We start from the raw sequence: 16602 nt of genomic DNA on the forward strand, positions 1-16602 counted from the left end.
TTATGGGTAGATACATCTACCCCTTACCTTACATCACACAAACAAAATAGTTTTTCAAGAAGCTAATCGTAATACACAGGAGCACAACCAAAGGCGGGGAACACAGTGTTATACATGAATGAGTGGAAGAATGAGTAATGAGGGAATTTATCAATGGACAGCAAAGGAACCCATGGCCAAGGTTTCAAAAATAAGAGCTTGAAGTTAGGTTCCTAAATCCAAATTTAGGGCTCAAATCTTCCAAGGTTACTACTGTAGCTGAGGCCTGGCCTGACATGAGTAGCTAACACTCTTCATCAGATCCATCAAAGCACTTAAACATGCTTAACTTTACATTGTCACTTAATTGGGTCTGCTCAAATTCTGAGATTTAAGCATGTGGGTGTGTACTTTTGTGGATCAGGGTAAGAGTGCTCAGCACTTTGAAGAATCAGCCCCTTTGGCACCTATATAAGTAGCTTGGGGTGGGATTTTCAAAAGCATCTAAGCAAGTTAGAAGCCTATTGCACTAGCTTCCAGGGGTGCTGGGCACCTAACTTCCTTAAATACTTTTGAAAATCTTGCCCTTTTCTTCCCTAGTGAAGTCTATGGAAGTTTCTGTGTGCTTAGCTTAGTCGATGACCAGGCCAAATGTTAGGAGCCTAACTTCAGGCACACAGCTGGCAAATCTTGGTCCCCATTTTTACATCATGATGCAACTTCTCAGAAAAAAATCAAAACAACATTGGGAATATTATGCTATGAACATTTTCATTCCGGGATTTAGATTAATGTTATGGAAAACAAACTGACTCAGGCTGAATTAATGTTTGTTAACTCATGAGATTTAACAATGATGAACAAAATATGAAACCTAGTCGCATTTTTATTGATAGCGCAACTATGGGCTCCTTATAAAATCACACAGAATTGCAATATTGTGCATGAAATAACTAATTTCTTTAAGAAAATACTTTATTTGCAATAATCACAACACAGAATTGGATTTCAGTTACTGTACATGTATTTTCTTGCAATGCTCTGGCTGTCTATAAATGCTGGATCCAGTGATGCCACCTTTGCTGCTATAAAGGAGTGAATACAGTGTAAAACTGCTGTCAGATCCTGGAATTCAAGTTCCTGAAAGAGGAAGTAAAAGAAAAATAGAGGTGAATCATTAGGGATCCTATCATTTTAAGTAAAGTGAGAAAAAGACAGGTTAGCAAATAACAGTGTTATTTACATGAAAATCTGGAACTTTAAATGGAACAGTAAGGTTAAAAATTTTCTCTTACCTGGTTTACTAACAACACTTGAATTATGACAATTTACTTTTCATTCTTTATGCTGTTTATTTATTTATTTATTTATTTTGCATTTTACACAGCATGACAACTGAAATAGACTATTTAGTTTGCATTTATAAAGCAACAGTGGATTTGTGTGTATCTGACTGAATTTGTTATGGAAGGGTGACCATAAACGGATGGAAATTTTCACAGTGAATACAACATTCACGATGTATAAGTCTGGAAAGAACTTCACCTGATGTTTTCTATGTAATTCCTAAGTATTACAGTCTATTTTAGAGTGGTTTGATAGGCGTACAAAATTTGGGAAGATGTATATTAATACTGCTTGCTTAAAAAAGTGATGGGTCACATAAACTCTGGCTCTGTGTGTAAGTCAGAGTTGCTTCTCATCCTCTCTCATAAATTTCCTCCTACTTTTAGGAACTCATACCTTACTTTTTGTCCTTATATCACTTCTTTCTCCAATTGCTACCAGCCAGTAAAGGGATGATATTCTGGTAGAGGAATATAGCTTAAAAATAGGTCAATTTACAGGATACTGTAATCTATAAAGTGTCAACCTGGCAAATAAACCGTGGGGATGTTTTTCATTTTGAGCGGAAACATTCCTTTTCAACAGGACATTTACTAAGCATGCTTAGTTACAAAGTATATCCTTTACGCTGCTATAATTCAAAGCACTGGACATATGCGTTTGCCGTAATAGTATTTTATGATCTCTTCTAAACCAAATTGCTTCAAATAGTATATTTGAAACTCAAGGCTGTGTTCTGGAAAAAACTAGTTATTAGAGCACTTCACCATTGAAGAACATACATTTATTGGGCAGGAGCTGTTTCTCTGTATGACAGAGCATTTCTCTAGAGTTTTCACAAACTAAGAAAAAAATTGTTAAATTCCCAGCCATTCGATTCTGCAACCCTTATTCACACAATTAGTCCTTACTCACCCAAGCAGTCCTATTGAGGTCAATGGAAATACTCATTTGAGTGAGGATTACTCACATGAGTAAGGGCTGCAGGATCAGGCCCAAGCTTGCCAAGTAGCGCTTTCTGAAAATGAACATAAATTTTCATATTAACATCATTGAGAAAGACAATGATCATACATTTACAGAATTTTTGACTTTAAGCATCCCAATGCTGTTCGTACAGTACTTTATATATAAGGACCGCTTCTCCAATTCTGGAAGCACAGCAGCATGACACAGCTACTCAAAACTGAACAAAGAACCCCATATCCAGCTGAAACTGCAAAGAGAATTGTAGATAAGCCAAAAATACTTGGAATTTGACTAAGACACCAGGGTTGATCCTACCGTGATTAACGCCGATACAGGATTTTTAATAGAAACAACAAGGAGTCTGGTGGCACCTTAAAGACTAATCGGTTTATTTGTGCATAAGCTTTCGTGGCTAGAAAACCCACTTCTTCAGCTGGACACAGTTTATCAGAACCTTGGTTTACATCTCATCTATTTTTAGATACAAAGTACTAGAATGAAAGACTATTAGAATTTGAAGGGATTATTTCCCAGCATAGTTTTTTTCCTAGATGCAGAAGGATCAGGTTTTTTCTCTGTATATTTCATTGTCCTTATGTCTGATTTTTCCATTTGCTGCAACTATTGTATTTCCAATTCTCTTGTAACAACTTTGCTCAGATTCTAAGACTTTTTGTTTCTTTTCAGCAGCTCCATTTTATCGACTTTTTAGCTTGAGATACTTAGCTTGATGTCCTTGGCAGCCAAAGATAAAGAGACAATTGCCCACGTAAACCTCTCACACTCTGTAATACTAATGTACTACACAGCATAGCACATTTGTTTATAGAATGGGGGAGATAGCTGTATTTCTTTTATAAATATATTTATTTCTGTCTATATGATTACTATAACATGTCTGCTATGTGGTTAATATGAGTTAACTTAGGCCTTGTCTACACTACAAAGGTAGGCTGAGGTAAGTAGCCTTATGTCGACTTGTTTCTGCACGTGTCTATACTTAAATTTATTTCCCATGGACGTAAGTGCCCCATTATGGCAACACAGTAACACCACCTCCCCAAACGGCATTGAGCCATGACTGAAGTACAGTGTTTGATGCAGTGCAAGTGTGGATATTGTGCAACCTATAGATTCTAACAGTCCTCCAGCAGCTGTCCCACAATGCCTGACACTGACTGCTTTGGCCACAGTTGTGAACTCCACTGCCCAGGGGTCAGGGAGACCACAAACCACCCCCATCCCTTTTAAAAACCTTGCATACTTTTGAAATTCCTTTCTCATTGCCCAGCTTTGCGAGCACATCTTGCAGCTCTCCCTTGTGTGCAACTGCCCAACCAGCCATGCCAACTCCCCACTCTAAATGCACTCCTGCCTGAAGTAGACAAGAGGTATTGGATCTCTTGGGCCTGTGGGGAGAGGAGGCTGCACAGGCACAGCTATGGACCAGCTGTAGAAACATAGACATTAACAAGCAGATTGCACAGGGGATGCAGGTGAAGAGGTACAACAGGAATCAGCAGCAGTGCTGCGAGAAAGCAAAAGAACTACCACAGGCATACCACAAGGCCAGGGAAGCCAACAGTCAATATGAAGCCAAACCGCAGACTTTTATTATGATCTGCATGCGATGCTTGGCAGAGGCCCCACCAGTGCCCTGAAGAGCACCATGATTCCTCCAAGGAGCCAAAGACACAGAGCCCCGCAGTGAACAGTGAGGTGGAGGAGGAGCAGGAAGAGGAGGCGAAGGATGCTGGACATGACTGGAGGATCCAGTCATCCTATGAGCCAGCATGTGTTCAAGACTCCACCACAGTCTAGTCAGTGCTGGCAGCTGAGCATGGGCAAGCCTGATGCAGGGGAAGGAACACGGGTAAGCATGTGAATGCATTTCCCATTACAATGTTTAAATGTACAGATGGCGTCCAACCCAACTTAACAGGACACAGCTATTGACTTTTTGTTACTTCATTTGTACTGGAAGAGGTAGTTGTACAATAAACAGAGGTAGAGCTATCATCTGCTTTTCATTCCCATGTAGAGTTAGCCAAGGAGGCCAAGAGGAGCTGTTTGTTTATGTAACACAGGGATGGCACTTGAATCCTCTCGAGAGATCTCAATGAAACTTTCATGGAAGTACTCTGCAGTCCTCTCCTGAAGATTTCTAGGGATGGCAGCCTTCTTCCTTCTTTCACCAATCCGCGATTCAGCAGGCACCATTTCAGTAAACAGGCTAGCTGCAGGTGGACCCAGGCAGCTTTGAGATGTCAGTAGCAGCTGTCCTCTCTATTCCTTTGTTACCCTCAGAAGTGAGATACCAGCTAAAATCACCAGTGCCTGTGAAAAATAGTGCCAGTGCTCAGTGACACTGCCCTGCACTCGAACCCATGGGCTTAGGGGACAAAATTTTATTGTTTCATGCAACCAAACAATTCTCTCCTCGTTCCCCTCATCCCTGCTGGACAATACTCACCATGGCTGGGACTGGAGAGTAGTGCTGTACACAGGCACTCTACAGGACTGAAATGTCCACAAGCATGTCTTGTTTAAATCTTTCGGGGAGCAAGGGAAGGGAGTTCTGAAACTTAACTTTCACTTTCAGTGGTGAGTATACAGACAATGATACCTCTGGGTATTTTATCTGTAACTGTTGCTGTTACAGCCTTGACGGGCCATCCCCTCCACATCTGCGGAACACCCGACCATGATAAAGAGAAGAAAGATGAGCAGATGTGAGGATATGTTCAGTGAGATTCTGAAAGCCAGTGCTTCATTGGACTGTGAACAGAGGGCCAGGAAGGTGAATATTTCAGACAATATGGAGAAGGAAAGACCAGATAGAAGGCCCAAGAGTCCCAGCAGGAAAAGGAGAGAGAGATGCATCAGGACATAATTTGGCTTCTTCAGCAGCAAACACAGATACTGCAAACTCTAGTTGAGCTACACTTCAAAAATCACGGGCTCGTCTTCTTTTGCAGTCAATGAAGAACTCCATTTTAGCACTTCCCTACACCCAAAACATTCCATGTGGCTTCAGGGGCTGCATCCATAACCATAGCACTCCACCTTGGGGGACAGTAAGGATGATCATAGCTTCACATTCACTGACCTGAGAAAACCAGGCTTGCTGTATGTGTAGCCAAAAGGAACTGAAATGGAAAGGAAAGTTCTTTCCCCTTGTTAAGTTCTATTCCATTAATTTATTTCAGAAGTTTTCGTTGTATGTGTTTTTTAATGAATTGCATGTTGTTTCTTACACTGACTTTGGTATGCCATAAAAATCTCTTTATGGTAAATAATTCATCTTTATTGCTTAACAACATATGCTGCAGAATGCTTAGTGCAACTGACAGCACTCACTACTTGTTATTCTACACGGTGACAGAACTCATAGGATCAGTGACATAGATGGCGTAATAATTATAAATATACAAGAACCTCAAAATTAACAGATGTATTAACAGACAGCGTTATATTCATAAATGTACACCAAGCACCACACGATTCCTAACAGCCCCCAAAACTTCAGGGCCAGGTAGAGCACAGTCCATCACACCACTGCCTGACTGTTAAAGGATTATTTCAAGGCCTCCCTCAGCCACATAGCTCCGTGTCGAGTTCTTCTAATAGCCCTAGTGTCTGGCTGTTTGAACTCAGCAGACAGCTGTTCCACCTGCCCCCTTCACCCCAGTGGCAACTTTTTTCTCTTTGCCTCACAGACATTACGCTGAACACCACAGACAGCTGTAACCATTGGGATATTTTTCTCCCAGAGATCCAATCTTGTGAGTAAACAGTGCCAGCATCCCTTTAATCTACCAAAACCATATTCTACCATATTCTTCACCTGCTGAGCCAGTAGGTGGATGTTTCCCTAGTGCTGTGAAGGTGGCTGGTGTACGGCTTCATGAGCCAGGGGAGCAAGGTATAGCCGGGGTGATGCAGGATCACTATTGGCATGTCAACATAGCCAATGGTAGTCCACTTGTCGGGAAAAAATGTTCCTGCTTATTGCTTTCTGAACAGTCCCATGTTCTTTAAGATGCAAGCATCATGCAACTTCCCTCACCAGCCCACACTGATGTTGGTGACGCATCCTTGGTGATCCACCAACACTTGCATTACCATGATGTACTCTGTGGCAAGATGGTCTGGTGCCAAAATAGGGCTATGTGTACCAACCATTGCCCCATCGTAGTTCAGGAACCCCACTCTGCACATGCTCCGCTATGTTCTGCACATTACGAGAGTCACAGTCCTGTGTATCAGGAGTCAATTAATGGCCCTGCATACTCGCATGCTTACTGTGGATTTTCCAACTCCAAAATGATTTCCCACCGAATGGTAACATTCTGGCATTGCAAGCTTCCATAGTGTGCTTCTCCACAGTCAGTGCAGCTCTCATTCTGGTGTCCCTGAGCTGGAGGACTGTGGTGAACTTGGCACACAGATCCAGAAATGTGGTCTTTCACACCCAAAAGTTCTGCAGCCACTGCTTGTTGTCCCAAAACTGCATTATGAAGCAATCCCACCAGTCAGTGCTTGTTTCTTGGACCCAGAAATGGTGTTCCATCATCTGCAGCTGCTCCATAAACACCACCAACAACCTTGAATTGGTTTTCACCGTGTCCCATAGAAATCTGTCCTCCAGGAAATCATCATGTCTCCCACTGCTGCGGTTTTTTCTGTGGCTGTGCAAATACCCAAGGATCATTCATCCTGTTTTTGCAACACTCATGATAATAGTGCAGAGCTGTGTGGGCTCCTTGCTGTGTGGGTAGTGAGAAGTGCTGTGCAGTTTTGTGGGATTTTTTGAAAAAGGCACAACAATTATGGGAGATGGATGGCATTATGGGATGGAGAAAGTTTTATGATGGGCATTTGACCCCTGGCTCCCAGTCACCCCTCAACAACTTATTTCTGCCCCATCACACATTCCATACATTTCCCAAAAGAGCTTACGCCAGATGATGGTGAGTTGCATGCTGGGATACCTACCCAGGGTGCATTGCACTGTGCATTGACACAAGCACTCCTGCTGATTACGTGCAATGCCAACACAAGGAGTTAAGTATGCAAGCACACAAGCAATATACTAACTGAAGCAGTTTTATGCCAACATAACTTAAGTCAAATAAGTTTGTAGTGTGTACATGGCCTTAGCCCAGGAGATTTATTCCTTTCCAGGAAGACAAAGAAAGACTAACTCAATGGCCAATATTTAATGGACAATAAAATGAATCCACTGCTGAAAGTCTATTTCTGATCCCTCTGATGAGATGCATAAACCAGATTGACCAGATTCAGAGGTCCCACCAACCGACAAAGGAACTTTGAAATGGATAAAAGACTTCCTGTGAACTCAAGGATAGACACTGAGTGAGGGTCAGACTGAGATAGAGACACAGGCTGCAAGGGATGCAATCTGTTTCATCCAGCTCCAATACTGCCTGGGACTACTGGGACGTGCCTAAACTTCCAAGGAAAAACTAAGGTTTAGGTCAGATAATGTGTGTACAGGCATTTTGTTGGTTTAAGCCTTTTCCTCTCTGTTGTGTTTCTGCAGACAACTAAGTAATACTTTTCTTTGAACAACCTGTTTGCTGTCACTGCATTTTCATTGTGGCTGCATCACTCAGAGGGAAATCTATCACAGAGGCCAAAACCCAGCTGGCCCTGATGAGGAGACAGTGTTGGTGAACAGAGGTACTGTACTATGGAGATCCAGTCTAAAAGTGGGGGTGTCCAAGGAAAGACAGAGAGAGGGATCATTGGTATAGCTTACCTTGAACCATGATAACTATAAAAATTAAAGGATAATTATGGAGAATGAGAGAGTTAAGTTAATTATTTTTTATAAATATCATATGCATCTCAGTTTACCTGTGTGATAGTCTGCTGCCCGAATGCACAGAATTAAATCAAAAGAGGCTGTTGGGGGAAGCTAACGGGAAATGAAACAATAGCAAAGGCAGCAAGAGTCTCTGAGGAAACAAAGGGGAAAACTATTAACTGGGGGATATAGGTAGGCCTGTCCTGACATGAGTAATTAAACACACGGGGGTGGGGGAGAACTTATTCTTTTGAAGATAGGATTGGGGAGGTAAATGTATCATTAGGCTGAAAACAGAGTGTTTGTGCTAAGGCCTGGTCTACCTACGGGGTTAGGTCGAATTTTTCCATGTTAGGTCGATTTAAAAATGACTGCGTCCACACAACCAACCCTGTTCCATCAATCTAAAGGGCTCTTAAAATCTACTTCTGTACTCCCCAACGAGGGGAGTAGCGCTAAAATCGACCTTGCTGGGTCGAATTTGGGGTACTGCAGATGCAAATCAACGGTATTGGCCTCCAGGAGCTATCCCAGAGTGCTCCATTGTGACCACTCTGGACAGCACTTTGAACTCTGATGCACTATCCAGGTACACAGGAAAAGCCCCAGGAACTTTTGAATTTCATTTCCTGTTTGGTCAGCATGGCGAATTCAGCAGTACAGATGACCATGCAGTCCCCCTCAGAATCGTAGAGCATAGAATGTTTCTACGCTCCCCCTATCATCCCCGTCCCTGAGGTTATCGCAGATTAGAAGGCGAAAAAAACACACTTGCGATTATATGTTTTCCGAGCTCATGCAGTCCTCCCGCACTGATAGGGCACAGCTTAATGCATGGAGGCATTCAGTGGCAGAGGCCAGGAAAGAATTAAGTGAGCAGGAAGAGTGGAGGCAGGTCGTGATGCTGAGGCTAATGGGGGAGCAAATGGACATGATGAAGCGTCTGTTGGAGCTTCAGGAAAGCCAACAAGAGCACAGACTCCTGCTGCATCCACTGTATAACCGCCTCACCTCCTCGCCATGTTCCATAGCCTCCTCACCCAGACGCCCAAGAACGTGGGGGTGGGAGGAAACTCCAGGCATCCAGCCACTCCACTCCAGAGGATGGCCCAAGCAACAGAAGGCAGTCATTCAAACAGTTTGATTTTTAGTGTGACTACAAAGAACAATGTAGCCTTGTCCTTCCCTCCTCCCCACCCCATCTGGGCTACCTTGTCTGTTATTTCATTTTTTTAATTAATAAAGAAAGAATGCATGGTTTCAAAACAATAGTTACTTTATTTTAAAGCGGGGAGGGTGGTTGGCTTACAGGAAATTAAAATCAACAAAGGGGGTGGATTTTCATCAAGGAGAAACACACACAACTGTCACAGCAAAGCCTGGCCAGTCATGAAACTGGTTTTCAAAGCCTCTCTGATGTGCAGCATGCCTTGCTGTGCTCTTCTAATCGCCCTGGTGTCTGGCTGCTCAAAATTGGATGCCAGGCAATTTGCCTCAACCTCCCACCCCTCCATAAACGTCTCCCCCTTACTCTCACAGATATTATGGAGCACACAGCAAGCAGCAATAACAATGGGAATGTTGGTTGCGCTGAGGTCTGACCTAGTCATCAAACAGCGCCAGCGAGCTTTTAAACGTCCAAAGGCACATTCTACCACCATTCTGCACTTGCTCAGCCTATAGTTGAACTGCTCCTTACTACTGTACAGGCTTCATGAGCCATGGGAGCAAGGGGTAGGCTAGGTGTGACCGCACGGTGCTGCTGACTGGGAGAGCAGCCTGAGGCAGAAGCCTCCAGCTTGCATGATATTCCAGGCAGGACTGAATCCCCATGAAATGAAACTTAAAGAAGAGAATGACTTGGAGTCTCTGGATCACATTCAGTGCTCTAAGAGGAGACTAGCCATGTCTGTCCATGTGCCCCTGATCAACCTCACTGAGGTCTGCCAGGAGCACCCAGGAGACGTACAATGGCTATTAGTTCTACTGCACTGTCTGCCGCAAAGGCAAGGAGCTGCTGCTGTGTAGCAATGCAGTACCACATCTGCCAGCAGCACCAAGGAGACATACGGTGATGGTGAGCTGAGCAGGCTCCATGCTTGCCGTGGTATGGCGTCTGCACGGGTAACTCAGGAAAAAAGGCGCAAAACGATTTTCTGCCATTGCTTTCATGGAGGGAGGGAGGGAGGGAGCAGGACCTGACAACATGTACCCAAAACCACCTGGAACAATGTTTTTGCCCTAACAGGCATTGGGAGCTTAACTCAGAATTTCAATGGGCAGTAGAGACTGTTGGAACTGTGGGATAGCTACCCACAGTGCACCGCTCTTTAAGTCGATGCTAGCCATGGTAGTGAGGATGCACTCCGCCGACTTAATGCGCTTAGTGTGGACATACTGAATCGACTGTATAAAATAGGTTTCTACAAATCGACTTCTATAAAATCAACCTAATTTTGTAGTGTAAACATACCCTAGGTAAGATAAGTAAATCCTAAGTAAGGTCAGTAGGCTAAAAAGACAGACCTGAGTTCTTGGGAAGCCGAGTGGAAAGAGGTCTCGAAGGGAATCCCAACAGGGGAATGCTCCCTACCTGACTCCAGCTAGACTGGTATTCTTCCCAGACCCAAATGTGCGATCAAAGGGTATGCTAAAACCTTAAAGATGCTAGCTTAGGGAAGAAAGTGGGAGGGAAGGAGTGGGCTGGCAGCAACAGTGGCTAGTGATGAGACTCCGGCAGACAGAGACACACAGGAACTGCAGTAAGCAAGCTGGCTCTCCCAAACCAGATAGGAATAAACTGGACCTAGCTGAGCTATGCACAGAGGGGCTAAACTTAGGAAAATAAAATGTATAGGACTCCTTATTGTTTTAACACATTTTTCCTAGATTCTCCTTTTGACAAATCAATGGTTCTTTTGCATGAAGAAGCTGTCTTAGAGTAACTTTAATCACCTACTGTCACAGGCTCCCAGAGAAAAAGACTTACTGGTGCCAAACAAGTTGGGCCTCTTGGGTTAACATGGTTGGGAAACAGCCCAGTTTTAAAGGATCTAAAACCCAGCTGTGGGTGCTGAGCACTTGAAAATCAGGCCTCTGGAGACTCAGTTGTTCAGGACTCATTTGTACTTCTTAAAAGTTTGCATTATGATAGGGAGAAGGAAGAGGTGCATACCTTTAGCAATGGTGTCTGGAGCCAGTATACCTCTATAGGACATGAATCAGGAGCATGCTGAAAGGCACTATGGGGAGCATGCTGAGAGGCATCCCTTGCTATACATATGGAACAAGTGTAGCCTATGTTCACCGCAGTGCAGCCTGGCAACCTACAATGGGCGAGGTGAAAGCCCCACCAAGATTTACCTCCTCTGTAGCCGCTAATATCAAGAACAGCTCAAATTGCCTCCTCGTCTATGCTATTAGCAAGGAAAAGGTAACATTTCCAAGACAAAAATCACTTCTGCCCTATAGTAAAAGCAGTAAAGTTATGAACACACATACGTACAGCCAATATAGCAGTGGAACTGCTGACGGGCTGACTGTGCTGTTTTTTAAAAATTATTTATAGCTGGTTAAAATATTCACGTTATTTTTAAAAAGGAAGAGGCAAGAATCTTTCAGGATCCTGCTTTCACATGTGGCTAGTCAATAGATGAAGAAATATTAGTTCAGAAATTACCCTGAAAGAACGAACTTAACTAAAGTGTTCACTTTGTTGTAATTGGTGATAAATGACAGCTAGCTGATAAAATATTCATTCAAGTTTCACACGCAAAATTAGATCTTCTTGTGAAAGAAAAACAAAGTGTAAAGTGTTGGTTAAAATCCTTTGAAGAAAGTAAACCCACATAATCCTTATTCTGATTTTTTTTTATATATCAGAAGCACAAAGTATTTTTTCTGTCTTGCCTGACAGATATGGAGAATATATGGAAATAAGTTTTCTAAATACACATTTTATGTACAGTAGATGTAAATTATTAATCAGTATCTCAACTGGATATAAACACCAAGAGAGAAGAAATATTGTTGTTTATATCTTTTATTGTTTATTTGTTCCCCCCGCCACCCACATCCAACTAAAATGAAGTGCATGGTCATGTTTTTTCTGTATTATAATATAGCCTTTAATATAACAGTTCCCATCTCCAGCCAAACAAAAGCTTTAAACTTGAATTATAATGTTTGCAAGCTACATCACATAACATACAAAAACTGTCTTCAAGGATTTTAGGATTTGATCCAAACTCCACTGAAGTCAATGGAAAGACTCTGGTTGACTTTAATAGGTTTTGGATCAGTCCCTGAGCGTGCTGTTAAAAGCCCTGGAGAGACACACTGTTCTAATCCACATGTTCAGCCCTCAGTGACATTAATGAGCATTCTACACAGAGACCAAATGCAGCATACGGACCTTAGAAAAGAGCAAATTCCTTACAAACTTTCTCATTTTATACTGTGGTCTTACTCTTATCCAGGGATTGGCAATGTTTGGCACGCGGCCCACCAGGGTAAGCCCCGAGGTGGGCCGGGCCGGTTTGTTTACCTGCCGCATCCACAAATTCAGTTGATTGCGGATCTCATTGGCCGCGGTTCGCCGTCCCAGGCCAATGAGGGCTGCGGGAAGCGGCGGCCAGCACATCCCTTGGCCCTTACCGCTTCCTGCACCTGGCCACCTGATATCAGGCATTTTCCCATTTAAATATAAATAGGAAAGGCATGCAGGATCTGTCCCAATATCCACAAACCAGCACGAAAAACAACGTATATTGTTAAGGCCTCTCATATCAAAGAGTGCATGTCTATGCAATTCTCTCCACAAGTCAAACTCCAACTTAAAAGAATTCTCCGCTGCATAAGAAGGAAATGCAATTTTCCATTCTTCAAACTTCATTAATATTCATCCTTTTTTCCCTCCAAACTTGATCAGAGACTAATTACATGCAATTTGACTGTCTAGGAGTTGTTTGGTTATCTGTATGAAGAAAAGTGGCAACTTTGTTTTATTGGAGAAGTGTATTTTTTCAATCATCTAGAATCCAAGAACACAACACAAGGAATTTTGCTCAAACTGTACAGAGAGAGAGAAAACCTTTGTCCAGACACCATGGATGGAAATTTAATTTCCAAAGGAGAGTTTTTCAGAAGGCTACAAGCATATGAAATTAGGGTAATCCAGGAAACTCTTTTGCAACATTAACTATAGGGTTTGCTGCCAAGTGAATGTTATAACTCATCCATACTGAGCTTCGTTTGACATCTACTAGCTCATCTATTCACGAGAAATGAAACTTCCATTATTTAATTACATTTGTGTTTCTCGTTATTGGCTGCACCTCCCTATTCGGCACCATCTGCCTCCTTGAAATTCTTCCTTCGTTATCTTAAACTCATATACTGTACTAATACTACATCGGGGTAGAGGGGGGAATCAATGCTGTATCCTTTTGTGTCCAAGCCATAATTCTGAAGCCTAAGGCTATGTCTACACTGCACACCCCTGGTGGCTGTGTGTAGGGTATACATAGCTACACGCAGCTGTGAAAAGCAAGTTGCATCCACACTGTGGTGTGTAGCTACATCCACTAGTGAAAGGGAGCTGCTGGAACCTTTCCTCACTGCATTCCCATTGCCAGAGCCTTTCCCTGTGGTCTTTGGGAAAGGCTCAGACAGCAGTGAGACAGTGGGACACTGCACTACTAAAAATAGGAGTATAGATGGAGGAGGTACTGCTTGGATGTGTAGAGAGCCATTCAGGGTACATACCCACAAGGTTCAGGCATGCCTTTACTTTACTCACCTTATTCTCATGCCGTTCAATGAGCTTTCATTCTGTTCTGTCAACATTTGTACCGTACATATACACCGGACCCTTGCTAGAACACATGTCTATATAGCACAAATTCACATACAATGGGGTCGCGGCCATGGATCCCAAATTTAATTACTTTAATTGGAATTCATTTTAATGCAGTCCCCGTGTTAAGCAGTACCACGCAAGGATCCCAAATGCCGCATTCTAGCAAGGGTCCGGTGTACATTTGTGTGTGTATGCTCACACATACTTTGTACTTATGTAGCAGCTTCAATCTGAAGAGCTCAATATTTTTAACAAACATAAATGAAAATACTTGTGAAATAAGGAAGTATTTTTATTCCCATTTTACAAATAGGGATATTGAGGCACATAACAGTAAACTGACTCATGCATGCAGAAAGCTTCCTGAACCCAAATCTCCTGGCTCCCCTACTAACATATGCCTCTATTAATATATAGGATCCAATATGGAAACACTACTAGGTGTGGTGCTTACTAAACATGAGTAGTTCAACTGATGGTAGTAAGCACTTTGCTGGGTAGTGAGCACAATAGTAAATAAAAAAGCTGGTTAGAAAATAGTTGTTTCTCTTGCCAAAATTTTTGACTTTGTTAAAAAAATTTTAAATGTTTTTTAGCAACCAAAAACTGAAAAAAAATTGTGGTTAAAACAGCTAAAACCCAGAACATTTTCAAGTGAAAATAGTCAAAAAACCCTTTTCATCCAAAAATACCCAAAGAGGTTTTTGGCTTTCCAATGAAAGATTTTTTTTTTTGAGGAAGGTAGAGACTTACAACAACAACCAACCAACAATAATACTAATAATAATTTGGTCAAAAACAATTTTCCTTTGCAAAAAAATTAGACCACCCCTAAAAATGTTTGTCAGATAAGGTTGCATAGGCAATAAATACTGGACCAATTCACAGTATAGAACTACAAAGGAAAACAAGTTTTATTTGTGGCCTTTATTTTCCTCATTTATGATAAGAACATAAGAACGGCCATAATAGGTTAGACCAATGGTCCATCTAGCCCAGTCCATCTTCTGACAGTAGACAGGTGCTTCAGAGGGAATGAACAGAACAGGTAATCATCAAGTGATCCATCCCCTGTTGCCCATTCCCAGCTTCAGGCAAACAGAGACTAGGGTCACTTCAGAGCAAGGTTTTGCATCCCTGCCCATTCTGGCTAATAGCCATAGATGGACCTATCCTCCATGAACTTATCTAGTTAGTTTTTGTTATAGTCTTGGCCTTCACAACATCCACCGGGAAAGAGATTCACAGGTTGACTGTGAAGAAGTAATTCCTTTTATTTGTTTTAAACCTGCTGCCTATGTGCAAGTACATTATATCCACTGGATCACCCTTGTCCACATGCTTGTTGACCCCCCTCAAAGAATTCTAGTAGATTAGTAAGGCATGATTTGTGAAGAAGCCCAGAATGTTTTCTTCTTGCTACCGTTTTTAACATTGAAAAGATCAGGTCTTGCCTAATTTACAGTTTTGCTTATAATCTTTGGCATAGAAATTGGATTATAACCTCACAAATAACAAGAGACTGAAATATGACCACCACAAGAGGGGAAGGAATTTTTAGAATGTTTAAAACTCTTGTTTTTACTGATTTTGCCCATTGTGCCACCTAAATTCCGTCACTGGCTTCCTCTTCTGCATACCATCACATGCAAGCTCTTGCCATTGCCTTCAAAGCCATACATGACTGTCTTTCCCTTCTTATCTGATTGTATTTCGCTGTTGCATGCATTGTAGCTGTGTCAGTCCCAGGATATTTGACAGAAAAGGTGGGTGAGATAATATTTACACTCTTGAATGAACTCACACAGGAAAATGATAAAGTGATAAAACACAAAAACACCTCACTACCGTGGGTGACTACTCTTCACAACATGATCACTCTATATCTGACCTATCAATACTCATCCTCAAAGGAAACCTGCACACTTTCAAAAGATGAGCGTGGGAGTTTAAATTCATTACTCTGCTAGACTAAAAATCATGGACTGAACAGAAACACTGAATTTATGGCTTATTACCACAATCTGTAATCCACTAACCCTCTCTTTTTGTCCTATTAGTGCAGAAGTGTTAACAGGCCACTCTACCTTGAATGGTCCCTTTACAATATGTGCTAATTACTTATGCTAAATAAGGTGTTCCACCTTGCATTTTGCTTTGACTCTGGGAGTACCTTTCCCAGACTTGAAGAAGAGCTCTGTGTGGCTTGAAAGGTTGTCTCTCTCTCCAGCAGAAGTTGGCCCAATAGAAGATACCTCACACAGGTCTCTCTGTATTTCACTTTGCCACTCTCCAACCTCGTCTTCTCTGCTAGTGACTCCAGCCTCAATGCACCATTTCTCCCATGCCAACACCATGAGCTTTCTCCCATGCCAACGCCTGCATAGGCAACTTGAAACACCCTCAGACTTTGGCAGGATCAAAGTCCATAACCTGGACCCAGTTCCAAATGTCATAGCAAGCACTAGGTCTATGCATCAAACCAGAACTTTGAATGTAAACATCACGGCACTGGGGTCTTATCCTAAGATCTGAATTTTGAAGCTAAAGGTCTTGTCTAAAGTTATTTAGAGAAAAAAGGATTGTGAATCATACAACAGTTGCTATGTAATCA

At 42.2% G+C, this 16602-nt stretch overlaps 1 protein-coding gene across 1 annotated transcript in view; it reads right to left on the minus strand.

Annotated features, from left to right (window-relative positions):
• Positions 1-987: 987 nt before the first annotated feature.
• Positions 988-16602, minus strand: part of SNTG2 (syntrophin gamma 2) — a 452341-nt gene continuing 436726 nt past the window's right edge. Inside the window, exons 17-18 of the mRNA XM_074947749.1 lie at positions 2297-2344; positions 988-1119 (exon numbers count right to left, since the gene is read on the minus strand). Of these exons, the coding sequence (XP_074803850.1) occupies positions 988-1119; positions 2297-2344 (180 nt within the window). The remainder of the gene's footprint in view (positions 1120-2296; positions 2345-16602) is intronic.

The sequence above is a fragment of the Natator depressus genome, chromosome 3 (genome assembly GCF_965152275.1).
Source record: "Natator depressus isolate rNatDep1 chromosome 3, rNatDep2.hap1, whole genome shotgun sequence".
Taxonomy (NCBI): domain Eukaryota; kingdom Metazoa; phylum Chordata; order Testudines; family Cheloniidae; genus Natator; species Natator depressus.